Here is a 27069-nt window from a genome sequence, read left to right on the forward strand (position 1 = left end):
ACAGTTAGCAGAAGGAAAGAAATCTTAAAGATCAGATCACAAATAAATGAAAAAGAAATGAAGGAAATGATAGCAAAGATGAATAAAACTAAAAGCTGGTTCTTTGAGAAGATAAATAAAATTGATAAACCATTAGCCAGACTCATCAAGAAAAAAAGGGAGAAGACTCAAATCAACAGAATTAGAAATGAAAAAGGAGAAATAATAACTGACACTGCAGAAATACAAAGGATCATGAGAGATTACTACAAGCAACTCTATGCCAATACAATGGACAACCTGGAAAAAATGGACAAATTCTTAGAAATGCACAACCTGCCGAGACTGAACCAGGAAGAAATAGAAAATAGGAACAGACCAATCACAAGCACTGAAATTGAAACTGTGATTAAAAATCTTCCAACAAACAAAAGCCCAGGACAAGATGGCTTCACAGGCGAATTCTATCAAACATTTAGAGAAGAGCTAACACCTATCCTTCTCAAACTCTTCCAAAATATAGCAGAGGGAGGAACACTCCCAAACTCATTCTACGAGGCCACCATCACCCTGATACCAAAACCAGACAAAGATGTCACAAAGAAAGAAAACTACAGGCCAATGTCACTGATGAACATAGATGCAAAAATCCTCAACAAAATACTAGCAAACAGAATCCAACAGCACATTAAAAGCATCATACACCATGATCAAGTGGGGTTGATCCCAGGAATGCAAGGATTCTTCAATATACGCAAATCAATCAACATGATACCCCATATTAAATTGAAGGAGAAAAACCGTATGCTCATCTCAACAGATGCAGAGAAAGCTTTCGACAAAATTCAACACCCATTATGATAAAAACCCTGCAGAAAGTAGGCATAGAAGGAACTTTCCTCAACATAATAAAGGCCATATATGACAAACCCACAGCTAACATCGTCCTCAATGGTGAAAAACTGAAACCATTTTCACTAAGACCAGTAACAAGACAAGGTTGCCCACTCTCACCACTATTATTCAACATAGTTTTGGAATTCCTAGCCATGGCAATCAGAGAAGAAAAAGAAAGAAAAGGAATCCAAATTGGAAAAGAAGAAGTAAAGCTGTCACTGTTTGCAGATGACATGATACTATACATACAGAATCCTAAAGATGCTACCAGAAAACTACTAGAGCTAATCAATGAATTTGGTAAAGTAGCAGGACACAAAATTAATGCACAGAAATCTCTTGCATTCCTATACACTGATGATGAAAAATCTGAAAGTGAAATTAAGGAAACACTCCCATTTACCATTGCAAGAAAAAGAATAAAATATCTAGGAATAAACCTACCTAAGGAGACAACACACCTGTATGCAGAAAATTATAAGACACTGATGAAAGAAATTAAAGATGATACAAATAGATGGAGAGATATACCATGTTCTTGGATTGGAAGAATCAACATTGTGAAAATGACTCTACTACCCAAAGCAATCTACAGATTCAATGGAATCCCTATCAAACTACCACTGGCATTTTTCACAGAACTAGAACAAAAAATTTCACAATTTGTATGGAAACACAAAAGACCCCGAATAACCAAAGCAATCTTGAGAACGAAAAACGGAGCTGGAGGAATCAGGCTCCCTGACTTCAGACTATACTACAAAGCTACAGTAATCAAGACAGTATGGTACTGGCACAAAAACAGAAATATAGATCAATGGAACAGGATAGAAAGCCCAGAGATAAACTCACGCACATATGGACACCTTATCTTTGATAAAGGAGGCAAGAATATACAGTGGAGAAAAGACAGCCTCTTCAATAAGTGGTGCTGGGAAAACTCGACAGCTACATGTAAAAGAATGAAATTAGAACACTCCCTAACACCATACACAAAAATAAACTCAAAATGGATTGAAGACCTAAGTGTAAGCCCAGACACTATCAAACTCTTAGAGGAAAACATAGGCAGAACACTCTATGACATAAATCACAGCAAGATCCTTTTTGACCCACCTCCTAGAGAAATGGAAATAAAAACAAAAATAAACAAATGGGACCTAATGAAACTTAAAAGCTTTTGCACAGCAAAGGAAACCATAAACAAGACCAAAGACAACCCTCAGAATGGGAGAAAATATTTGCAAATGAAGCAACTGACAAAGGATTAATCTCCAAAATTTACAAGCAGCTCATGCAGCTCAGTAACAAAAAAACAAACAACCCGATCCAAAAATGGGCAGAAGACCTAAATAGACATTTCTCCAAAGAAGATATACAGATTGCCAACAAACACATGAAAGAATGCTCAACATCATTAATTATTAGAGAAATGCAAATCAAAACTACAATGAGATATCATCTCACACCGGTCAGAATGGCCATCATCAAAAAATCTAGAAACAATAAATGCTGGAGAGGGTGTGGAGAAAAGGGAACCCTCTTGCACTGTTGGTGGGAATGCAAATTGATACAGCCACTATGGAGAACAGTGTATGGAGGTTCCTTAAAAAACAAAAATTAGAATTACCATATGACCCAGCAATCCCACTACTGGGCATATACCCTGAGAAAACCATAATTCAAAAAGAGTCATGTACCACAATGTTAATTGTAGCTCTATTTACAATAGCCAGGACATGGAAGCAACCTAAGTGTCCATCAACAGATGAATGGATAAAGAAGATGTGGCACATATATACAATGGAATATTACTCAGCCATAAAAAGAAACGAAACTGAGTTATTTGTAGTGAGGTGGATGGACCTAGAGACTGTCATACAGAGTGAAGTAAGTCAGAAAGAGAAAAACAAATACTGTATGCCAACACATATATATGGAATTTAAGAAAGAAAAAAAAAAAAAAGGTCATGAAGAACCTAGGGGTAAGACGGGAATAAAGACACAGACCTACTAGAGAATGGACTTGAGGATATGGGGAGGGGGAAGGGTAAACTGTGACAAAGTGAGAGAGTGGCATGGACATATATACACTACCAAACGTAAAATAGATAGCTAGTGGGAAGCAGCCGCGTAGCACAGGGAGATCAGCTCGGTGGTTTGTGATCACCTAGAGAGGTGGGATAGGGAGGGTGGGAGGGAGGGAGATGCAAGAGGGAAGAGATATGGGAACATATGTATAACTGATTCACTTTGTTATAAAGCAGAAACTAACACACCATTGTAAAGCAATTACACTCCAATAAAGATGTTAAAAAAAAAAAAAAAAGAATCTGCCGGCCAATGCAGGGGACACGGGTTCGAGCCCTGGTCTGGGAAGATCCCACATGCCGTGGAGCAACAAAGCCTGTGCACCACAACTACTGAGCCTGCGCTCTAGAGCCCATGCTCCGCAACAAGAGAAGCCACCGCGATGAGAAGCCTGCACACCGCAACGAAGAGTAGCACCTGCTCGCCACAACTAGAGAAAGCCTGTGCGCAGCAGTGAAGACACAGCCAAAAATAAAAAATAGTAAAACAAAACAAAACAAAAACTTGGGGAGAATTGAGAAAATCTGAATATGGATGGATATTATGCAATTAGTGTTAATTTTCTCAGATGTGAAAATGGTACTGTGTTAGGAAGGACAAAATCCTCATTCTTAGTCGATGTGCTCTGGAGTACTTAGAGGTGAGGGGTCAGGACAGTCTACAGCTAAATCTCAAACAGTTCAGCAAGAGAACAAAAAGTGTGTGAGAGAGACAAAGCAAATGTGGCAACATAGTATCGACTGGTTGAACCTAGGTGAAGAGTGAACAAGCATTCATTAAGCTATCATTTCACCTTTTCTGTATGTATGCCAACTTTCAAAATAAAGTTGGAAAAATAAAACCAGACAGACACGGTTATATTACTTTAGTGTACAGTGGGAAAGGGGTGTAAAGCACACAGACTTAAAAAGACTGGAAGGAAATAAACCCAAACATTAATAGTGCTTTCTCATCATAGTGGGCTTATAGGTGATTTATTTTCCTTCCTAGTTTTCATATTTTTAAAAAATGCTCCATAATGAGTATATGTTATTTTTATAATCAGAAGCAATTTGAACATGCTCCTAAAAAATGTTAAGTTAATGCCTTTAAAGGAATCACACATCATCTGGAAGATGGTGGAGTAGAAGGATGTGCTCTCACTCCCTCTTGCGAGAGCACCAGAATCACAACTAGCTGCTGAACGATCATCGACAGGAAGACACTGGAACTCACCAAAACAGATATCCCACATCCAAAGACAAAGGAGAAGCCACAATGAGAGAGTCGGAGGGGCGCAACCACAATACAATCAAACCCCATAACTGCTAGGTGGGTGACTCACAAACTGGAGAACACTTATACCACAGAAATCCGCCCACTGGAGTGAAGGTTCTGAGCCCCACGTCAGGCTTCCCAACCTGGGGGTCCGGCAAAGGGAGGAGGAATTCCTAGAGAATCAGACTTTGAAACCTAGCAGGATTTGACTGCAGGACTTCGACAAGACTCGGGGGAAACAGAGACTCCACTCTTGGAGGGCACACACAAAGTATTGTGTGCATCAGGACCCAGGGGAAGGAGCAGTGACCCCATAGGAGACTGAACCAGACCTACCTGCCAGTGTTGGAGGGTCTCCTGCAGAGGCGGGGGGTGGCTGTGTCTCACCGTGAGGACAAGGACACTGGCAGCAGAAGTTCTGGGAAGTACTCCTTGGCATGAGCCCTCCCAGAGTCCACCATTAGCCCCACCAAAGAGCCCAGGTAGGCTCCAGTGTTGGGTCGCCTCAGGCCAAACAACCAACAGGGAGGGAACCCAGCCCCACCCATCAGCAGACAAGCGGATTAAAGTTTTACTGAGCTCTGCCCACCAGAGCAACACCCAGCTCTACCCACCACCAGTCCCTCCCCATCAGGAAACTTGCACAAGCCTCTTAGATACCCTCACCCACCAGAGGGCAGACAGCAGAAGCAAGAAGAACTACAATCCTGCAGCCTGTGGAACAAAAACCACATTCATAGAAAGACAGACAAGATGAAAAGGTAGAGGGCTATGTATCAGATGAAAGAACAAGATAAAACCCCAGAAAAACACCTAAATGAAGTGGAGATAGGCAACCTTCCAGAAAAAGAATTCAGAATAATGATAGTGAAGATGATCCAGGACCTCGGAAAAAGAATGGAGGCAAATATCGAGAAGATGCAAGAAATGTTTAACAAAGACCTAGAAGAATTAAAGAACAAACACCTAGAAGAATTAAAGAACAAACAGAGATGAAAAATACAATAATGAAATGAAGAATACACTAAAAGGAATAAATAGCAGAATAACTGAGGCAGAAGAACAGATAAGTGACCTGGAAGACAGAATGGTGGAATTCACTGTTGCAGAAGAGAATAAAGAAAAAAGAATGAAAAGACATGAAGACAGCCTAAGAGACCTCTGGGACAACATTAAACACAACAACATTCACATTATAGGGGCCCCAGAAGGAGAAGAGAGAGAGAGAAAGGACCCGAGAAAACATTTGAAGACATTATAGTCAAAAACTTCCCTAACATGGCAAAGGAAATAGCCACTCAAGTCCAGGAAGCGCAGAGAGTCCCATACAGGATAAACCCAAGGAGAAACATGCCGAGACACACAGTAATCAAACTGGCAAAAACTAAAGACAAAGAAAAATTACTGAAAGCAGCAAGGGAAAAATGACAACACACAAGGGAACTCCCATAAGGTTAACAGCTGATTTCCCAGCAGAAACTCTACAAGCCTGAAGGCAGTAGCATGACATATTCAAAGTGATGAAAGGGAAGAACCTACAACCAAGATTACTCTACCCAGCAAGGATCCATTCAGATTCAACGGAGAAATCAAAAGCGTTACACACAAGCAAAAGCTAAGAGAATTCAGCACCACCAAACCAGCTCTACAACAAATGCTAAAGGAACTTCTCTAAGTGGGAAACACAAGAGAAGAAAAGGACCTACAAAAACTAACCCAAAACAATTAAGAAAATGGTCATAGGAACATACATATCGATAATTACCTTAAACGTGAATGGATTAAATGCTCCAACCAAAAGACACAGGCTTGCTGGATGGATACAAAAACAAGACCCATATATATGCTGTCTACAAGAAACCCACTTCACACCTAGGGACACATACGGACTGAAAGTGAGGGGATGGAAAAAGATATTCCATGCAAATGGAAATCAAAAGAAAGCTGGAGTAGCAATACTCATATCAGATAAAATAGACTTTAAAATAAAGAATGTTACAAGAGACAAGGAAGGACACTACATAATGATCAAGGGATCAATCCAAGAAGAAGATATAACAATTATGAATATATATGCACCCAACATAGGAGCACCTCAATACATAAGGCAACTGCTAACGGCTATAAAAGGGGAAATCGACAGTAACACAGTAATAGTGGGGGACTTTAACACTTTACTTACACCAATGGACAGATCATCCAAACAGAAAATTAATAAGGAAACACAAGCTTTAAATGACACAACAGACCAGATAGATTCAATTGATATTTATAGGACATTCCATCCAAAGACAGCAGATTACACTTTCTTCTCAAGTGCGCATGGAACATTCTCCAGGACAGATCGCATCTTGGGTCACAAACCAAGCCTCAGTAAATTTAAGAAAATTGAAATCATATCAAGCATCTTATCTGACCACAACGCTGTGAGATTAGTATCAATTACAGGGACAAAAACATAAAAAACACAAATACATGGACGCTAAACAATATGTTACCAAATAACCAACGGATCGCTGAAGAAACCAAAGAGGAAGTCAAAAAATACCTAGAGACAAATGACAATGAAACCACGATGATCCAAAACCTATGGGGTGCAGCAAAAGCAGTTCTAAGAGGGAAGTTTATAGCTATACAAGCCTACCTCAAGAAACAAGAAAAATCTCAAATAAACAATCTAACCTTACACCTAAAGGAACTAGAGAAAGAACAACAAACAAAACCCAAAGTTAGCAGAAGGAAAGAAATCATAAAGATCAGAGCAGAAATAAATGAAATAGAAACAAAGAAAACAATAGCAAAGATCAATAAAACTAAAAGCTGGTTCTTTGAGAAGATAAACAAAATTGATAAACCATTAACCAGACTCATCAAGAAAAAGGAGGACTCAAATCAATAAAATTAGAAATGAAAAAGGAGCAGTTACAACAGACACCGCACAAATACAAAGCATCCTAAGAGACTACTACAAGCAACTCTATGCCAATAAAATGGACAACCTGGAAGAAATGGACAAATTCTTAGAAAGGTATAACCTTCCAAGACTGAACCAGGAAGAAATAGAAAATATGAACAGACCAATTACAAGTAATGAAATTGAAACTGTGAATAAAAATCTTCCAACAAACAAAAGTCCAGGACCAGACGGCTTCACAGGTGAATTCTACCAAACATTTAGAGAAGAGCTAACACCACCCATCCTTCTCAAACTCTTCCAAAAATTTGCAGAGGAAGGAACACTCCCAAACTCATTCTATGAGGCCACCATCATGCTGATACCAAAACCAGACAAAGATATTACAGACCAATATCATTCATGAATACAGATGCAAAAATCCTCAACAAAATACTAGCAAACAGAATCCAACAACACAGTAAAAGGATCATACACCACGATCAAGTGGGATTTATCCCAGGGATGCAAGGATTCTTCACTATACGCAAATCAATCAACGTGATACACCATATTAACAAACTGAAGAATAAAAACCATATGATCATCTCAATAGATGCAGAAAAAGCTTCTGACAAAATTCAACACCCATTTATGAAAAAAACTCTCCAGAAAGTGGGTATAGAGGGAACCTACCTCAACATAATACAGGCCATATACAACAAACCCACAGCAAACATCATTCTCAATGGTGGAAAACTGAAAGCATTTCCTCTAAGATCAGGAACAAGACAAGGATGTCCACTCTCACCACTATTATTCAACATAGTTTTGGAAGTCCTAGCCATGGCAATCAGAAAAGAAAAAGAAAGAAAAGGAATCCAAGTTGGAAAAGAAGAAGTAAAACTGTCACTGTTTGCAGATGACATGATACTATACATAGAAAATCCTAAAGATGCCACCAGAAAACTACTAGAGCTAATCAATGAATTTGGTAAAGTTGCAGGATACAAAATTCATGCACAGAAATCTCTTGCATTCCTATACACTAATGATGAAAAATCTGAAAAAGAAATTAAGGAAGCGTTCCCATTTACCACTGCAACAAAAAGAATAAAATACCTAGGAATAAACCTATCTAGGGAGACAAAAGACCTGTATGCAGAAAACTATAAGACACTGATGAAAGGGATTAAAGATGATACAAACAGATGGAGAGATATACCATGTTCTTGGATTGGAAGAATCAGTACTGTGAAAATGAGTATACTACCCAAAGCAATCTACAGATTCAGTGCAATCCCTATCAAATTACCAATGGCATTTTTTACAGAACTAGAACAAAAAATCTTAAAATTTGTATGGAGACACAAAACACCCGGAATAGCCAAAGCGTTCTCGAGGGAAAAAAATGGAGCTGGAGGAATCAGACTCTCTTGACTTCAGACTATACTACAAAGATACAGTAATCTAGACAATATGGTACTGGCACAAAAACAGAAATATAGATCAATGGAACAGGATAGAAAGCCCAGAGATAAACCCACGCACCTGTGGTCAACTAATCTATGACAAGGGAGGCAAGGATATAAAATGGAGAAAAGACAGTCTCTTCAATAAGTGGTACTGGGAAAACTGGACAGCTACACGTAAAAGAATGAAATTAGAACACTTCCTCACACCATACACAAAAATAAACTCAAAATGGATTAAAGACCTAAATGTAAGATCAGATACTATAAAACTCTTAGAGGAAAACATAGGCAGGACACTCTGTGACATAAATCACTGCAAGATCCTTTTTGACCCACCTCCTAGAGTAATGGAAATAAAAACAAAAATAAACAAATGGGACCTAATAAAACTTAAAAGCTTTTGCACAGCAAAGGAAACTACAAACAAGATGAAAAGACAACCCTCAGAATGGGAGAAAATATTTGCAAACGAAACAACTGACACTGGATTAATCTCCAAAATATACAAGCAGCTCATGCAGCTCAATATCAAAAAAACAAACAACCCGATCCAAAAATGGGCAGAAGACCTAAATAGATATTTCTCCAAAGAAGATATACAGATTGCCAACAAACACATGAAAGGATGCTCAACATCACTAATCATTAGAGAAATGCAAATCAAAACTACAATGAGGTATCTCCTCACACCGGTCAGAATGGCCATCCTCAAAAAATCTACAAACAATAAATGCTGGAGAGGATGTGGAGAAAAGGGAACCCTCTTGCACTGTTGGTGGGAATGTAAATGGATACGGCCACTATGGAGAACAGTATGGAGGTTCCTTAAAAAACTAGAAATAGGGGGCTTCCCTGGTGGCGCAGTGGTTGAGAATCTGCCGGCCAATGCAGGGGACACGGGTTCGAGCCCTGGTCTGGGAAGATCCCACATGCCGCGGAGCGACTAGGCCCGTAAGCCACAATCAGTGAGCCTGCACGCCTGGAGCCTGTGCTCCACAACAAGAGAGGCCGCGATAGTGAGAGGCCCGCGCCCCACAATGAAGAGTGGCCCCCACTTGCCACAACTAGAAAAAGCCCTTGCACAGAAACGAAGACCCAACACAGCCATAAATAAATAAATAAATTAAAAAAAAAAAAAAAAAAACTAAAAATAGAATTAACATATGACACAGCAATCCCACTACTGGGCATATACCCTGAGAAAACCATAATTCAAAAAGACACATGCACCCCAATGTTCATTGCAGCACTATTTATAACAGCCAGGACATGGAAGCAACCTAAATGCCCATCGACAGACGAATGGATAAAGATGTGGTACATGTATACAATGGAATAGTACTCAGCCAAAAAAAGGAACGAAATTGGGTCATTTGTAGATACGTGGATGGATCTAGAGACTGTCATACAGAGTGAAGTAAATCAGAAAGAGGAAAACAAATATCGTATATTAACGCATATATGTGCAACCTAGAAAAATGGTACAGATGAACCAGTTTGCAGGGCAGAAATAGAGACACAGATATAGAGAACAAACGTGTGGACACCAAGGGGGGAAAGCGGCGGGAGGGTGGGGTGGTGGTGGGATGAATTGGGAGACTGGGATTGACATGTATACACTAATATGTATAAAATAGGTAACTAGTAAGAACCTACTGTATAAAGAAATAAAATTAGAAAAAAAAAAAAGAAATCACAGGTCTCCTCCCTGACAGCCAGCCCGACACGCTCAGGGCAGAGTCTGCAGAACAGAAAGGTGTGCTGAGGTCTGATTTCATTTTCTGCCAGGACACCACGCCATGAGGAGGACGGCGACCGCTTACCTGGTGCTGGGCCTTATTCTCCATGTGCCCCAGCTTCGTGTTCATCTTATCCTGAACCGACACCAGCTCTGCTTTGATCTCCTCCACAGTTGCCTCCAACTGATTCTCCAGCTTGTTGATCAGGGGTTCACATCGACAGCCATTTATTGGCGCCTAAGAGGGAAGCCAAAAAGGAATCAATCCAAGTCGTTCGTTCCTTCTGAAAGTATGTGTCAGTATACCAGGGGACCACACGTGATGGAAGAGACTCATCCCTGTGGTAACTTTGGACTGACAGGCCAAGCCTTGGCTCCGTAGGCGCTAAGGAGATTCAGAGAGGGTAACATACGGTCCCAGTCCTCAAGCTGCTTTTATCCATTATCCGGCCTCAAGATTATCTATGCAGTCACCTAAGGACGGTGCAGAGAGCTTTGTAACATCCCTCTGCTCTCCGGGCCTAAGTGGCAGGAGGGTACTGCACAGTTTAGGTGGGGAGGGCCAGCTGGCTTATCTTCAAAGCTCATGCCTTCTGTAGTCACCACCGAAAGTGGACATTAGCCCCCAGCAACAGGGTTACACAGAGACCTCGCTTACGGCCCACAGTCCTGCCCTGACAGGGCCCGGCAGGTACCTGCATCACTTTGCCGTCCTTGCCCCGGTACAGCGTGTAGAGCTGGTACGCTCTGAACTCGTGGGGGGCGGCTGGGGGCGAACAGCGATGCCTGGGCCTCTTTTTAGGGTGACCGTGAGTGTGCGAGCTCTTCTGCTGTCCAGGCTGCTGGTCTGCTGGTGGGGTGGGGTCAGAAAACGCTGACGCCTGTGGGAGAGAAGGCAACAGCCACCCTGAGCGCCGTGACATCTGCGAGCCCGACGCCCAGCCGGCGGCTCCCGTCTGGCCCGCCTTGCTAGTCTCTCGGCGTTCTACACCAGGTACGTGTCAAAAGAGATGTACCAGCACGCTTACCTTGTGTCCACAGCCGGCCAGGGCCGATTTCTGTGCTCTGGCTCCAAACCAGCAAGCAAGCCAAGTGCAGTGGCTTTTTAGCTGCTGGGCATGATGCTATCCCCAGGGCCCTCTGCCAGCCCACCTCCCAGCCCTCTCGGCAGCTCTCACGTGCCTCCTGACCTTGGGCCTTGACTTTTTCTGCCTGTTGTCCTTTGCTCTGGGCTCCGGGGAGGCGGACGGGAAATCTTCTCTCGACTCTTCTTTTCCGGGTACAGCCTGTTCACTGCTATGGGTGTCTCCTGCTGAGACACTTCCCTACAGAGAAAAAAAAAAGCCCAGAAACCTCTTCTGCTTGATCCCCCAGCCTTTTTCAATAATGGCATAAAATTTCCCAGCCTCCATCCACTAAAGGACCCCTGGGAATCTTTGCCAATGACAAATTTCAGACACAGGAAGCACTGCCTGGTGGTTTTAACTGAACACCTGTGCTTTTCCTGGGGAGTTGAATGTTTGGTTTTTCATTTATTAGGTGCCAAACTAGATATCGCCTTGGATCTAACTCTATGTTCTGCAACTTCAGGAACGTAGTACACACAAAACACCTCAGCATTAGAGACTTTTTGGTCTTTTACATTTCAACAAAAAGACAATGCCACTCATTCTTTGACCTTGGACCCTCACAATTCAGAGGAGAGTGAGACCTTCTGAAATGGAAAAAAAAAAAAAAATCACATTTCTGGTCCTTGTGAGAACTTTTACAAGTTAATATGTACAATTCACACACAGGAACCTAATGTGAATTACAATGCCTTAACCCTGGAAATTGGTAAGATTTTCAAACAGACAGAAAAACAAGTAGTTGGTATAAAATTTTATGTGCCAGAAGTTGTCTCTATATCCTCGTCTTCTTCCTCCTGGGAGAGCTGAAAGGCGTGGTTCATTCCAGGGCTGCTGTGCAGCTGTGCAAGCTGTTCACTGCACAAAGGCACCAAGCCGAGGGCGTGAGTGGGGCTGAGGGAGCTGAAGTCCATCTTGGGCTCTAGTCACCACACGTGCCCTGTGCTAGGCTAGTCTGCCCAGAAGGCATCTTTTTCTAATTTGCACAGCCTCTGCTCACTCCCTAAGCGGAAGGAGAGGCAACAAGCTACGCCACTGGTCCTCCAACTGTAGTCCACACTGGAATCACCTGGAGGGCTTGTTCAAACACAGACTGCTGGGCCCTAGCCCAGAGTTTCTGATCCAGTGGGTCTGGGGTGAGGCCCCCAGATGTGCATTTCTACCAAGGTTCCAGGTGGTAAGTGGATCCACATTTTGAAAACCTCTGCTCTACATGATGAAGGGTGTGGTGTCAGAGAGGCTGTGCTGTCCACATGGAAGCGACAAGGCCACGGATGCACGGGGCTCGCAAATACAGCCACACAGGGTGCTGGAAAAGACGGGCGGCATGAGAATACACGGCCTGAAATCGTGGAGAGGAGAAGACAAGAGGCCAGAAGGAAAGACGGACAAGACCTGAAGGACCCAGAGGAAAGCAGAGACAGAGGAGGGCCCGGCAGCCGCCAGACGGGCCCGGAGGAGGCAGGGAGACAGTTTCCCACCCTGGAAGTGGGCGGGAGGGCTACCCCCCCACCTTGCTTTGTGCCACATCATCTCTCGGCACAGACTGAGCTCTCCTCTCTTCCTTGAGCCTCTCTCTCTTTTTCCTCAGGCTTCGCCCACGACTGAAGCGCAAGACCTGAAGGAGGCAAGAGGCATCGTTACAAACCACTGGTGTGCGCAGACCTAATGGAGCCTCCAGCCGAGCGGGGGCGGGGGGGGGGGGGTGGTGGGAAGACCAGGCGTTCACATCAAACAAGCGCCTCTAGACCACCCACTATGCCTCCTACATCCTGTGCTGGGCGCTTAGGGTCCCAGAGACGGGAGGACATCATTCTTGACCTTGAGGAGCTCACAGTCTAGGACAGCAATACTAAGAGGCATTTAGTGATGGGCCAGGGCGTCCACGTAGGTGTGAGCAGGCCATGCACGGCTCAACTCCAGGGAGCACGGCTCACATAGACTAGGATATGAACGGTGTCCCCTGGAGTTGTGCGACACAGCAGCCCTATGCCAGGCACGGTCTATCCTGGGACACTGGACCTGATCTAGCCCATCAGATTTTCTCTTGGCCAAACTATCCAAATCATATTCAAACATAACTTTAATTCAAGCCTAACTGAGATGTACCTGTGAGCCATGGTACCAACCACGGGGCAGGAGTCTCTTCCCCCAAAAGAAGGCTGTGGTCTGCCCCTTCGAGGGCAGAGAGATGGAATGGACACAGGCAAGTACACGTGGGACCCCACAGGCCCAGAGGAGCCCAGCAGCAACTAGCTGGAGATCTTCAGGCAAGTAATTTGACCTCTCTGTGCTCTGTCTTCTCAACGTGAGAATGGGGAGCTGCCGGAATTAACCGAGACAACGTAGGTGGCTGGCACGCCTTGGACCAGTGGTCACTGGGGGTGTCTCCACCTGCCTAGGGGCCTTAGAATGCTCAGCTGGCGGAGATGTTTAATCACAGAGTACAGACCTGTGCACTGGCGGAAACCTTCAATCCCTGGCTCAGGTCCACACCCTTCTCCTCCAGATTCCCTACTCCTAGTTCCAGGGTTCACCCCCCTTAAAAAACCCAAGGGTGTCCAGACGGTGAAAGCACTTTCAAGGCCACACTATCTTTCTGCAATAAAACAATATTCTACTGTCTTCTTATACAGATAGATAAGGGCTCTCTGAAGTTCAGCCTAGTGTTTTTCATCTCAGTGTCAGACTTTCTTCTTCTTGTGTTCATTAAATTCAAGTGACACATTATAGGACAAAAAAATCCTCCACAGGCAGTGGGTACCTCCTAAATGGAGAATTCCTGACAGTATCTGCCTGCAGCTGAACCGGATTTTTAAATTATATTCTCATCCCCTAAAGCCAGCAGTTCTGAAAGTGTCCAGGGACCCCTGAGTCCATGAGGTTAAGATTATTTTCATAGTATTACAACAACATCGGCATTTTTCATGCTCATTCTCTCATGAGTGTACTGTGGTGTTTGCCAGAAGCTACATCAGTGACATTACAATAGACTGCATGCAGCAATAAAAGAAGATACCAGAATTCTAAGACAGTAAGGAGATGAGCAAAAAATGTAAAGCAATGCTACTCTTCTCATTTTTGTTTTGAAGAATAGTTCTTTTTCACAAAATGATGCTATTTATGTTACTACAAAACGGACTTACTTTTTTTTTTTTTTTTCCAGACTTCTTGCAACTTTAATTTTATTTATTTATTTATTTATTTATTTATGGCTGCATTGGGTCTTCGTTTCTGTGCGAGGGCTTTCTCCAGTTGCGGCAAGCGGGGGCCACTCCTCATCGCGGTGCGCGGGCCTCTCACCATCGCGGCCTCTCTTGTCGTGGAGCACAGGCTCCAGACGCGCAGGCTCAGTAATTGTGGCTCACGGGCCCAGTTGCTCCGTGGCATGTGGGATCTTCCCAGACCAGGGCTCGAACCCGTGTCCCCTGCATTGGCAGGCAGATTCTCAACCGCTGCGCCACCAGGGAAGCCCTGGACTTACTTTTAAATGAATATCTTTAATATTTCTAAACTTTATTTTCAAACACGGTAATTATCGATAGATGTAAACTCACATAAACAGGGCTCTTTATGGGCCTCCGTAATTTTTAAGAAAGTAAAAGGGTCCTTAGACCAAAAAGGTCGGAGAACCAGTGTCCTCAGCTAAATTTTAGACTCAGTAAGAAGTCGAGTCTGATGAAGGGAAGCAAGTGAGGCCCGTTGCTCATCTGCTTTATGGACACTTAGAACAGGACACAGCTCCAGAATCAGCCTGAAATTCGCTTTCCAAAGCATTTGTGAACCACGTCAGTCGAAAAATAAGAAGTAACACTCAACTTCACCCAAACACAAAATAACCAGGAAAACTCCCTCCATAGACCATGTTATTAGCCAGCGAAAACAACTCCGCAAGGCTCACAGCCTGTCTCAGAGAACTCAGCCGTCCACCAAAGGGATCATCACCAGTCTTTCCCACTTCACACACATCAGGGAATACTGAGCCTAAGGCCTCGGACAGAAGTATCCTCTTAGCGCTGCTGTGAACCATTGAAATCCATGGTCAGCTAAGGTGCCAAGGCAAGGGGGTTTCTCGTTTCAGACAAGGCTATTTCTGTAACTACAGATCAACAGAACAGTATGCATGCAATATTAGGCATATTCCAAAGCTTTTTCTTTGCACTGAAAATAAGGGTTAGTATGTGCAATTATGTAAAAAAACAAACAAACAAAAAAAAAAACAAAAAAAAAAACTTTAAAAATATCCTGTTTATTTGCTATTCAACATGGGTGTGGAAAAACTAGCTTAAGTCATTTTTTTTTTTTTAATGGAAATGCTAAAGGAGAACCGCACAGGAAAACAGTCCACAAGAGAGCTTTATCCCTGGGAATCGAGACTCTTGGGCTCTGGAAGATAAATGACAGGCCGGTTTAAAGGCACATCAATCCTCGTGTGCCGGCGGGGGGGGGGGGGGGGGGGGTCCTCCAATCCCACGAGACTTGATGATCCTCATGCGGCTGAGCGCGGAGCTAGCTGTCCATCGAACTGCCAGACACCGAAATGCCAGGTAACTAACGGCTTCTGACACTTACATAGCACCCTGTCCTTTTTGATCCGCAAGAGACTAGCATTTTTTTTTTTTTTTAAATCAGGATTCCCAGAGGTGATTCTGCTGAGAATTTGTTTGCAAACAGCTAGACAGAGGTGGAGCCTTTTTCCAAAGGAGCACTCGACTCGCACCTGTCATGGGCTCTGTGGATTTTCAGAGCCCACTGAGAAGGACCTTCTCCACGGGCAAGAGGGTGATTGATTTTGCAAGAGACAAAAATCTTAACCATTTCCAGAAACTGCTAGCTATTATCAGGCATGTTTTTAAAACTTAAATGGAATCAAGGCCATGCAGAACCGCAGGCTGGTTGGGATTGGGCCATGGTGCAGCAGGCTGGGGTCCGGACTCTCCCTCTGGCTCCCTAAGACTTGGTCTTCTTGCAGCATTAGCCAGAATAAGGTGGAAAACCAATCAGTGTTTGCTGTAAGGTAACAGACTAGCTCTAACTGGGAAATAACCTAAATGTCTAACATCAAGGAAATGGTTTAACAAGATACTGAACAGCAACCAAGAAAAGAATATTATGCTTCCACTGTAATAAATAACTGTGATGCCTACAGAACAGTTTCCTATTACAGTTAGGATAAAGGGCATAATACCAAAGAGTATCTACATTGTGGGCACAACTATATAAAAATTCCGTGTCTGTGGAAGGTACTATAAACCAAGTTATTTCAGGGTGCTAAAATTATAAATAGCTTATAAACTATCACTATTAAATTTCTTTGTGACTTAGATCGTTTCAGCCTCAACTAAGATATCAGTCATCTTCTTAAATTGAATGATGGCCAATATACCATTATTTAATAAAAAAGGAGAAAACTATACTGTACTCAACTGCCTCTAGTGGGCGTTTACGGCTTCGTCTGCCCAGACAGATGCCTCATCCCACCTCTGTCTGGGGAATACCTCTTCTAACCACGCGGTCAAACGGATGCCACCGTCTTCCTAAAGCACCTCTGTCCCACCTGTTCCGGGCATTTGCCCCAGGCTCGCCAATCATGATCTTCTCCTACGATGTTTTACCGTTTTTATTTATTTTTTTGGCCGTGCCGCACTCCATGTGGGGTCTTAGTTGCCCGACCAGGGATCGAACCCGCGCCCCCTGCATCGGAAGCACAGAGTTTTAAACCACTGGACCACCAGGGAAGTCCCTCCTATGACATTTTAAACTGGAACCTCTCCCTGACTGGGAAATGATTCAGGAAACTGGCTGTAACCATGATCCAGCCACAGAGAGGAAATGATGCTCATGTATGAGAAGAGCCTGCTGGGCCTGAGGTCTCTGGTTCCAGGTATCCTGGAGGCTCACGTGGATCCCTACACTTCCTGCTGCCTGGACAGTAAGCCCATCCGTCCCCTCCTTCAGTTGGTCTGAATTAGGCTTCAGTAGATGGCAACCCGCGGAATCCCAACGACCCTGCAGCCCCCGCATAATCAATACAACGGAAAATGAAACAAATCCTACCTGGGGCGCTTTAGTGAGGAGGAGAGCAACTTCCGGATTATTGTGGTAGCGGGCAGTCTCCAGTGGAGTCCGGCCTGCCTAAGGAAAGGCACAGGGAGGACCAGTGAGTACGGAACACCGGCCCCGCGCACGCACAGCCCAGCGGGGACAGCTCCCCCGGGAGCTGGGGACTCCGCTCCCGGTCACAGCAGCACCTACACTCGTGCTCCGCGAAACACAACCGTGCGTGCGACATGGTCCTGCTCGAGCCTCATGCATCCAACGGGGAGCCCAGTCACACCTGAGGACACAGGCACGCGGGGTAAGTGCTGACCAGGTGAGCAGCAGGTGCTCTAAGAGACAAGGGTCAGGGGCACTGCTCACCCAGGAAGGCTTCCTGGAAAAGGGGTGAAGGAGGTAAACAAAACAAAACAAAACAGATGGGGTCAAGGTGGAACATGTCACTTGAGAAAACACAAAGGATCATAAAAACCCAGCCAAGCGATACATTTTCCGGGAGTACAATGGAGAAAACACCTGGAAGGGCAGATCAGGGCCCAGCCACAGAGTCTCAGGAACTGGACTGTGAAAAACATTTAGGAAGCTATGGCCATAACGGAGACTCTAGGGAGATTAAAGCCCAGACCAGGAGTTGAAAACAGTGGGATTCAAAGGAAGGGAAAGGTGCTCACGGCATCATGGGGGAGGTACCACCAATCCAGGTACTAGAGCTGGGAGGGGGGACAACCAGCCTCAACACCCCCAACTCCCCAGACAACTGTTCCGCCCCCAGTGCCCCCCAAGTCTGTGCAATTTCAGGAGCACAGAGATCACAGGCCCACCTCGAGGAAGAGAGGGTGCCTGAGCTGGTGCCTGCTATGGGAGAGGGGAGAGGGGAGAGGGGAGAGGGGAGAGGAAGGAGAGAGACACTGAGAGAGAGGGCATGAGAGAAGACGATTTTGGAGAGAAAGCAGTTGGAGTTTTGAGGAAGATTAGTCTGGTGGCCGTTTTTCTGAGGACCACATCCGTTTAAAAGCCCTGGAACTCACTTTCGGTAACATCCACTTGCCAGTTTGCTTACACACCCCTGACCCTTTTTCATGCCAGGACATGCTCGCTGAGCAAAAATCATACAAATACGGTATGATTTCACGTCTATGTGGAATCTGAAAAAAAGATGGACTCGTAGAAACAGAGTAGAAAAGTGGCTGCCAGAAGCTAGGGTGTGGGGAAATACACAGAGGTTGGTAAAAAGGTATAAAAACTTTCAGCTGTAAGATGAACAAGGCCTGAGGATCTAATGCATAACGTGGTGACTACAGCTGATAACACTGTCTTCTATAATTGAAACTTGCTAATTGAATAACTTAAATGTTCTCTCACACACACACACACACACACAAAAGGTAACCCTGAGGGCTCTGAATATGAGCCCTCAGGGTTTGTAACTCGTGGGGCTGCTGAGAGCAAGGGTCCCCTCAGTTCCACCCCCGCGGGCCCCAGGATCGTGGGGTCACTGCTGCCGCGCTCTTCCCAAGTGAGCCTAGGTGAGGTTGTGCTCTGGAGTCCCGCAGGAGGCGAGGCAGTGACAACACGCCCCGATCTGGAAAGGGGTGGGAACGCCTTTAGAAACCACTGTTGCAACTCCACTTACGTTATTGACAATGGTCCCATCTGCTCCGGCTTCCAGTAGGATTTTAACCACCTTCTTGTGATTTAGGGCAGCAGCAATATGAAGTGCTGTGTCTCCAGCCTGAAATTAATCAGAAGAAAGCCCGCTAAACCCCATCGGATCGTGGCCCACAGGCCTCTGGCTTTTTATTCCATGGCCTGGCGGTGGCTTTTCAAAGTCAAACTAAAATCTGTCTTAGACTGACTGACCTTGGCTAAAGTGTTATGTGGTTCTTTTATTATTTTTAACTCATACTTCATTTTTTATTTTTAAAATTTATTTTATTGAAGTATAGCTGATGTACAATGCTGTGTTAATTTCTACTGTATGACAAAATGATTCAGTTTTATATATATATTCTTTTTCATGTTCCTTTCCATTATGGTTTATCACAGGATATTGAATATAGTTCCCTGTGCTATACAGTAGGACCTTGTTGTTTAAATGTGGTTCTTTTGAAAGAGATCTTGGAACTGAATGAACTTATGCACGAATACCACATTCCTTTCTGAGTGGAGATGCCAGAAATCACAGGACAGGATTAAATGCAGGGGGCAAAGTCATGCTGGGCCTGGGTTGTTGGGAATGCTGGGACCTGACCTGAAGGCAGGATCACAGGCAGGTAGCCAGGAGCTCTGGACCCTGTCCCTCTGCCCAGGCAAGGGGTGGGCAGAGAACCCCTTGGTTTCTGAGTTAGAATGAGCAGAAGCTTCGAAGATGGCTACTTCCACAGGCCCTGGAGTAATATCCCAGCCCTGCAGCCATCCTCAGGGATGTGAAAGGGCCACCTGGAATCATCCTGCAGGCCAGGGTGTTTTCTGTTTGGGTGGAGTCACTGAGAATCAGTATTCGCTTAACACCAGATGTTTTCAAACTCTTACCAAATAGCCTATAAGTTTGTTGTTGTTGTTGTTTTTAACAAAAAAATATTTCAATCAACTGTGAAAGAAGGCTATGTCAAATGCAGCTTGGTGGGCCAGTTCCAAATGCAAACTGTTTTTAATTCCCAAACAGAATGACATGAATAAGTCAGACCAATATAGAAGTGAAATCATTCATTCGTTCCTGGCAGGTGAACAAGTAAAGCATGAAAATCCCGCCATCCCAAGGCCCTCCTTCCCTGGTAAGTAGCCGAAGAAAGTGTTCGTTTCATTCCCGAGTCACCTAGTTGTGTGTTTTGAGGGACGCTCTGGAGCAGTGGTTCCCAGTCTCGCCTGCTCATTGGAATCAGCTGGGAAGCCTTAAAAGCTACCCAGGATGCCTGGGTCCCACACAGACACTGATTTAATTGGCCTGCAGTGTGGCTTGGGCATGATGAGTTCCCAAAGCTCGCAGGTGACTGAAATATACCACCCAGGTTGAGAAGCTGCACTGGTTGGTGAGGGCTGTTTGGGGGTAACCTGACGAACGCAGAATCCATGGGGAGGCTGTAGAATGACAGAATTTAGCTATTTTATTAGGTCAGTGGTTCTCAATCCTGTCTGCACACTCAGGCCAGGAGTTTTTTAAAAATACCATTGCCTGGACCTCACCCCAAGATGTTCTGATCATTTACATTGGGGTGGGACTCAGGAATGGTATTTTTAAATCCTCTGTTGATTCTAATATGCGGCCAGGGTCAGTAACCACCATTACAGGGCATTTTTAATCTGAATCACAATCTAATTTTTTTTTTTTAATTTCAGATTTACGTACCCAAACTCAGAGAAGTCAAACAATGCATCACTTAGGTATAGGTATCAATAAATAACAAGACAACTTAAAAAAAATCCAAGTAACTATGAAAATCACATTTCCACAGAACACTAATAATCACAGATTTCAAAACCCCAGTATATGGCGTAGATACTGATCAGGTGCCGAACTTTACAGAAAAGAGACTCCCTCAGCTCACATAAAGGTGGCAGTTCAGGTAAGAGAACTCAGGAGTCATGAGACACCTAATGGCCTTGCTTACTTACTAAGCCACTCTTACTTGTGGGTTTCCTTTTTAAAAATCACACTAAAAACAAAACCCACCCCGAGATCTCCAGAAAATGTTCACTACGCAAATGTGGTGATATGAACTGGAATGCTAAGGGCATGCTTTCTCCAGGAGGCCAGATAAACCAGGGCCACAGGATCTCCATGGCTCCTGCAAAGGCCAGCACTGGCCAAGACCCAGGCTGGGAAAGGACACCGCCCCCCAGCAGCCTCTGCTCCCGTCTGTGCTAACACACCTGCAGGTTAACCATGGGGGAGGACACATGCACTGACCTGGTTCTTTTCATGGACAGAACAGAAAGCACTGAGGAGGAGCTTAATGATGGACAAGTGATTATAGCGCGCAGCAACGTGCAAACAGGTGTCGCCTGCCTGCGGACAGAAATCAAACTCTAAACACAGTCTGAGCAGTTACAAAACAGAGGAGATAAAAAGCAAATATCATTTAAAAGCTGGCAGACTAGCATATATTCTTTAGAAGGTAACAGCCTGAATTATAAGCATCTCCTTTATCACAGACACTCACTCCACAACTCACAGCCCTTTTCTGTCTGCAGCCCTGCTTTTTCCCCACCACGCAGGCTGTTTCGGGTTTCATACACTGGATGCCTGCTCCCCATGAGACCCTCACAAGAGCTAAGGGAGGCTCTGCTTAGCTGGCATTTACTAAGACTCCGCTGACCCCAGCCTCTCCTACAATCCGAAGGCTCTGGAGTATCCTGATTAAGACCAACAGCACTGCTCTGGAAATGAGACTTTCCCATCACAGATCCATCATGGCTGAAAGGACCAGGAGAGCAGGGTGAGCCGTTGGACTTTAAGATCGTGTACTCTAAAAAATTCAAGTGCATCCCATTTTAGTAGGACCCCAGTATCCCATGGGGAGCAATGCAGTCTAGGGAGCTGATGAGGAAACAATCGCTGAGCATAAAACAGGGCATTCAGAAAAACTCGGGATCAGGACCTTCCTTAGTCCTGCCCCCAGAGAGAAAACAACAGAACTGGAGACAACGTGGTGACCTTCTGCAGTGCTCCCCTGGCGTTTCCATTCAAGCTTTAGTTCTGTCTAGAGATGCTGGCCGTCAGCACAACCTTCTCCCCCCGGATTAAGAAGGAACCAAGCTCAAAGCTGAAGTTCAGAGCATTCTCAGAACCACTTTAGATGAGCCTGCCCCCAATCAGGGGGGCCCCAGCTAAAGCCATTTTTGAGAGAAGCCTCAGATTGTCTTGTCACGTGGCTGAGACACGGGCTTCATGAAGGAAACGCAGCTCCGTGGAGGGAGGAGGGATACCCACGGCACCTTTTAGGTCAGGCACCTCTAAGAATTACTGGCCCATCAGCTCATCCCAAGGATGCCTCAGTAATGGATTTGTAGACGCCGGGCGTGGAGCATCAGAAGGCCTCCCGGGCACAGCATCAACCAATATTTGCTAAGAGTTTTCAGGAAGCCTCTGCCCGCAGAGGCTTCCTGAAAACAATTAGCTTCATTCCTAGACGCCTGCTGTACGCAATAAAACAGACTGTGAGGCTGAGGAGCGAGGGAGCAAGGATGGGAGAAATGCAGGGTTTCCGAGTGTTGATTCCTCTTCCCATCCCCCTAAAGGACCCCTTAGCAATTAGCAACAAATGAACACTTTCTCGGCAGTCCCCGAACCCTTTTTCCTGTCTACATGTGACTACTCTAGCATGCTTGCAGGGTTATTTTCCGAGGCGACATGAGAGCGCGCGAGGGAGGCCGGTTTTGTCCACCCACGTTATTTTTGAGGTCGGCGCGGGAGCCGCCCAGCAGGAGGACGCGCGTGCTCTGGGCGTGGCTATTCTGGCAGGCCAGGTGCAGAGCCGTGTTCCCCGCCTGGGAGGGAAGCAGACAGAAGGGAGCACACGTTAGCAACCCCTCCTCCGCGGGCCTGCACCGGGCAGGCCTTGCCGGGGGCCGAGACTTACCCACAGAAGACTCAAGGCTCACGTTCTCTGTTTCCTGATCGGTGGTCCCAGGGCTTCAGTGGCAAGAACATTTAATTGGGAATCCAAACGGGCAGAGGAGTCACATCGCTCATAGAAACCTTGGTTCCAAGTCCTGGCTCTGCCACTTAACTCGTTGCAAGCTACTGGGCAAGGCTCTTAATTGAATTCCTTACCTGTAAAATGGAGCGTGACTCCTACATGCCGAGGCTGTGAGGATTGATTCGGAGAGCCTAGGAGAGCACCTTCTTAATGGCAGAGTGCTGTGCAGGTGCACGAGGTTGTTCCTCTTAGCGACAAGAGGAACACGGAGGAGAGCTGTATTAGGGTAGCTGTTGGTTGGCTACCCTACCAACAGACTCAGGAAGGCAAACAGACCACAGCTAACACTGCAGGCTAAAGGTTAACAGAATTTGCAAGCTTTTTTCAAATCTTGGGTTTTTCTTGAAACATCAAAATTTGAACTACGGACAAGGCCTCTACCCAACAGCCCATAATACAACTGCATCTGTCACTTCCCACACAGATAGAGCCCCTCTTGCTTTTGGACTCTACCTTCAAGGGCAAAATGGCAACCAAAGGTCAGAATCACGTCCACAGCAACGTTGCAGAAAGAATTCGTGACAAGAAGAGAACTCTTTGAAACTATGGAAATAAGGCCTGCAAGGCTGCTGCTAACCCCTAGAAAAGCAACAAGAGAAACAGGCAACGTGATTTGGTGTCAGCCTGCAAGGACTCAGGAGATTAAATACATAAGCTCAATGTTTGTTCTGCTGAGCTTAAAAGCCGCGTCAGGCCTGCAGCTGCGGGCTCAGAGCTATCAGCCTGCCTGTTTAGGGCTTTTCCCTGGCCTGCTTTACTCCTCTCTGGATCACACAGCACTGTTCTGCCCATACTCAAGGATGGTTTATATTCCTTCCCCTTGAAAAGACGAACGAGTTTTTAAAAATAGAGGAAAACTGTGTGCTGCTGGGTCACTCACTCTCCTCTCACCACCTTAGCTCTAACCAGCCTGGGCAGAGTCTGCCTTCCTCGCTGTTACCTCCAGGAACCTGGTGAGTTCTAAAGCCCGAGAATTGCGAGAGCTCGTTGGTCATCAACCCGCGTCTGCAAGCTGGAATCACCCGGGGGGGGGGGGGGCCTTTAAACAGACCGCTGCGCAGGCGCCTCTGATGGCCCCGCCCCAGGGGGTGGGGCCAGGCCACCCGGGTGTAGGCGCTGAAAGGCCGGCATGCTGGGAAACCCCGCCCCCCGACTCAGGGCAAAACGGTACAGCTGGTCACCCCAGGCCTGGTCCTCAGGTGGGTTTGGTTTTATCCCCTCTCTCCCCGTGTTTTTAAAGTTTCCTAGGAGATTTTAAAGCGCAGCCGGGTAGAGAACCACTGCTAGCTTAGTCCTCCAAAATGAAGGCTCTGCCCCTGTTTTAAACACTCCGCTCCCTGTGGCAAGGCTCAGGGCTCGGCTTGGTATGATTCTCGGTGCACACAGAGAAGGTTGTCTCAAAGCTGCTGGCTTCGTGGGAGTCATTAAATGTGTTGAATAAATGACTGAAATAAAAGAAATCTGATGGCTGTAGAAATATACCAAAATTTACTTTGCCAATAAAAAAAAATCAATTATGCTGAAAAGCATTTGGATGAAGAAAATGAAAAGACATAAGTTGGAATACAGATGGTGGTACATCCATACAATGGAACGTTATTCAGCAATTAAAAGGAATTAACTAATCATACACGAAACAATATAAAAGACTCTCAAAACCACTGTGCAAAGTGAAAGAAGTCAGGCGCAAAAGGCTGCAATGTCAAAACCTGAAATTAAAAAAAACTGTGACCTAGGTAGATATACATAGCAGGCATTTTCCCCACCCTGAGTAATGAGTACTGATCTCCCAGACGAGGGCTGCTATACTTTGCCGAGTAAGCACCTTTCTTATACAATGGAATATTATTCAGCCTTTAAAAAGAAAGAAATCCTGTCATTTGCGACAACATGGGTGAACCTAGGGCAATACACCAAGTGAAATAAGTTAGAGAAAGACAAATACCGTATGATTTCATGTCTATGTGGAATCTGAAAAAAAAGATGGACTCGTAGAAACAGAGAGTAGAAAAGTGGCTGCCAGAAGCTGGGGTATGGGGAAATACACAGAGGTTGGTATAAAGGTATAAACTTTCAGCTATAAGATGAACAAGGCCTGAGGATCTAATGCATAATGTGGTGACTGCAGCTGATAACACTGTCTTCTATAATTGAAACTTGCTAATTGGAGAACTTAAATGTTCTCACACACACACAAAAGGTAAATATGTGAGGTAATCAATGTGTTCATTAACCCCTGGGAATTATCAAATCATCACGTTGTACACTTTGAATATCTTACCATTTTATGTGTCAGATTATACCTCAATAAAGCTGGGGGAAAAAAAAAAGAGAAGGACCTCTAGAGGCTTCCCCAAAGGCTGTGGCTGGTGCAGAATGGAAGTCCCTCTTATGGGATGGCACCTCACCTGTGCTTCCAACAGCCCCTGCTGCTTTATCTAGAGAGAGGACACACGGCTTCCCACACGATACTTTTGGGGCCCTGCAGGGGACAGGAGGGAGTGTGGTGGAGACCCACCAGGGCTGGTTTACAGCCCTAATTGTGTCACAGACAAATCACGTATCTTGCAAAAGACTCTACTGGCTCCCCGCTTAGGCCTCCCTATGCATTAATTGGAAACCACCTACTTCGAGTTGGTATAATGTTCCAGAACATGTACCACCTGGAAGAAATGGAGAGCCACCAGCGTGCCGGGCAGTGAGCCAGGCATTACCGGAGGTGTTACGATGCAGGGCTTGCTGCTTTCCTCAAGCTTTCGGCCCCTGAGGGAACCATGAGAAACATTTCACCAGTCAACACAGCACAGAGCTGTGTGCAGTCCAAGAGAGCCCTCTAAAAACCGCCCGATGGGCCTGCGGGGACTGGGCTGGAGGTCAGCGGGCGGAAAGGAACAGGGTACCCCTGAGGGCGGGGGCAGCGGGAGGGGACGGTGAGCCCACACCGCCGTGCAGGAGGTGCACGCCAAGCTCTCCCAGAGAGACAACAGCAACAGAGGCTGAGGCCACTCTGGGGAGGCCCCAGACAGCGCCGGGCTGAGGAGCTTTCCTGGGAAGTTTCTGAGCGGAGGGGCAGCAGGATGCAAAGGGATCGGGCAGATGGGTCAGTCTGCCGTGAGGCTTCTGAACTAGTCCGGGGACACACTGATAACGAGCACGGCAGGAGAGGGAGGGAGGAGAGGGGGGTGACAGAGGACGAGAGAGAGGAGAGGCTGCTGTCCTTTCCTGTCCCCGCAGGACAGGGCTGGCCCCCTAAACCGCACTCTCATAGACCAACGGGAAAGCAGGGAGAGCCGCAGCGCTCACAGGAGGCCGGAGCCCCAGGTGGGTCCTCCTGCTCCCCACACGGACCCCGTGCATCACGCCCGCCGAGGAGCTGCAAGCTTTCAATTCCCACCAGGTTCCGCGGCCCTGAGCCCTCGCTCTGCTCAGCGAGAGGAGGCGCCCTCCGGGAAGGCAGGCCGGGCTGTCCTCACCTGTGACCGAGGGGACCTAGCACCTGCCGGGCCTCACCTTGTTCTTGGCAAGCACGTTGGCTCCCGCTTTAACGAGCAGCTTGGCAGACTGGCTGAAACCGTGCCAGGACGCTTCGTGCAGGGCCGTGTTCCCGTCCTGGAGAGCACACACAGGAGAAAGCACGTCAGCTGAGCCTGGTCCATCTCACTGTCGTCAATAGAGCACAGGGTACTTTAGGGCACAAGCAGGGGCCTTTCCCCGCCGGGGCTTCTCACCTGAACCACAGGACCCAGGCAGTGATTTGAGTGGTCAGTTTCTCCACTCTCCTAGAAATGGTATCTAACAAGTGCCATTCCAGATGCGTTCGAGATTTAGGATGTATTACAATGCATGACTTCAGGCA

General features: G+C 45.8%; 1 protein-coding gene across 2 annotated transcripts in view; it reads right to left on the reverse strand.

The window, feature by feature from the left end:
- ANKRD6 (ankyrin repeat domain 6) overlaps positions 1-27069 on the reverse strand; it is a 202776-nt gene that overhangs the window by 13804 nt on the left and 161903 nt on the right. For both annotated transcript variants that reach the window (XM_068551459.1, XM_068551460.1), the window contains exons 5-13: positions 26724-26822; positions 22903-23001; positions 21422-21520; positions 19148-19246; positions 17515-17592; positions 12971-13075; positions 11521-11655; positions 11026-11211; positions 10416-10568 (exon numbers count right to left, since the gene is read on the reverse strand). In XM_068551459.1, coding sequence (XP_068407560.1) covers positions 10416-10568; positions 11026-11211; positions 11521-11655; positions 12971-13075; positions 17515-17592; positions 19148-19246; positions 21422-21520; positions 22903-23001; positions 26724-26822 — 1053 coding nt within the window. The remainder of the gene's footprint in view (positions 1-10415; positions 10569-11025; positions 11212-11520; positions 11656-12970; positions 13076-17514; positions 17593-19147; positions 19247-21421; positions 21521-22902; positions 23002-26723; positions 26823-27069) is intronic.

This window comes from Eschrichtius robustus, chromosome 9, assembly GCF_028021215.1.
Source record: "Eschrichtius robustus isolate mEscRob2 chromosome 9, mEscRob2.pri, whole genome shotgun sequence".
In the NCBI taxonomy this organism is placed as follows: Eukaryota; Metazoa; Chordata; class Mammalia; order Artiodactyla; family Eschrichtiidae; genus Eschrichtius; species Eschrichtius robustus.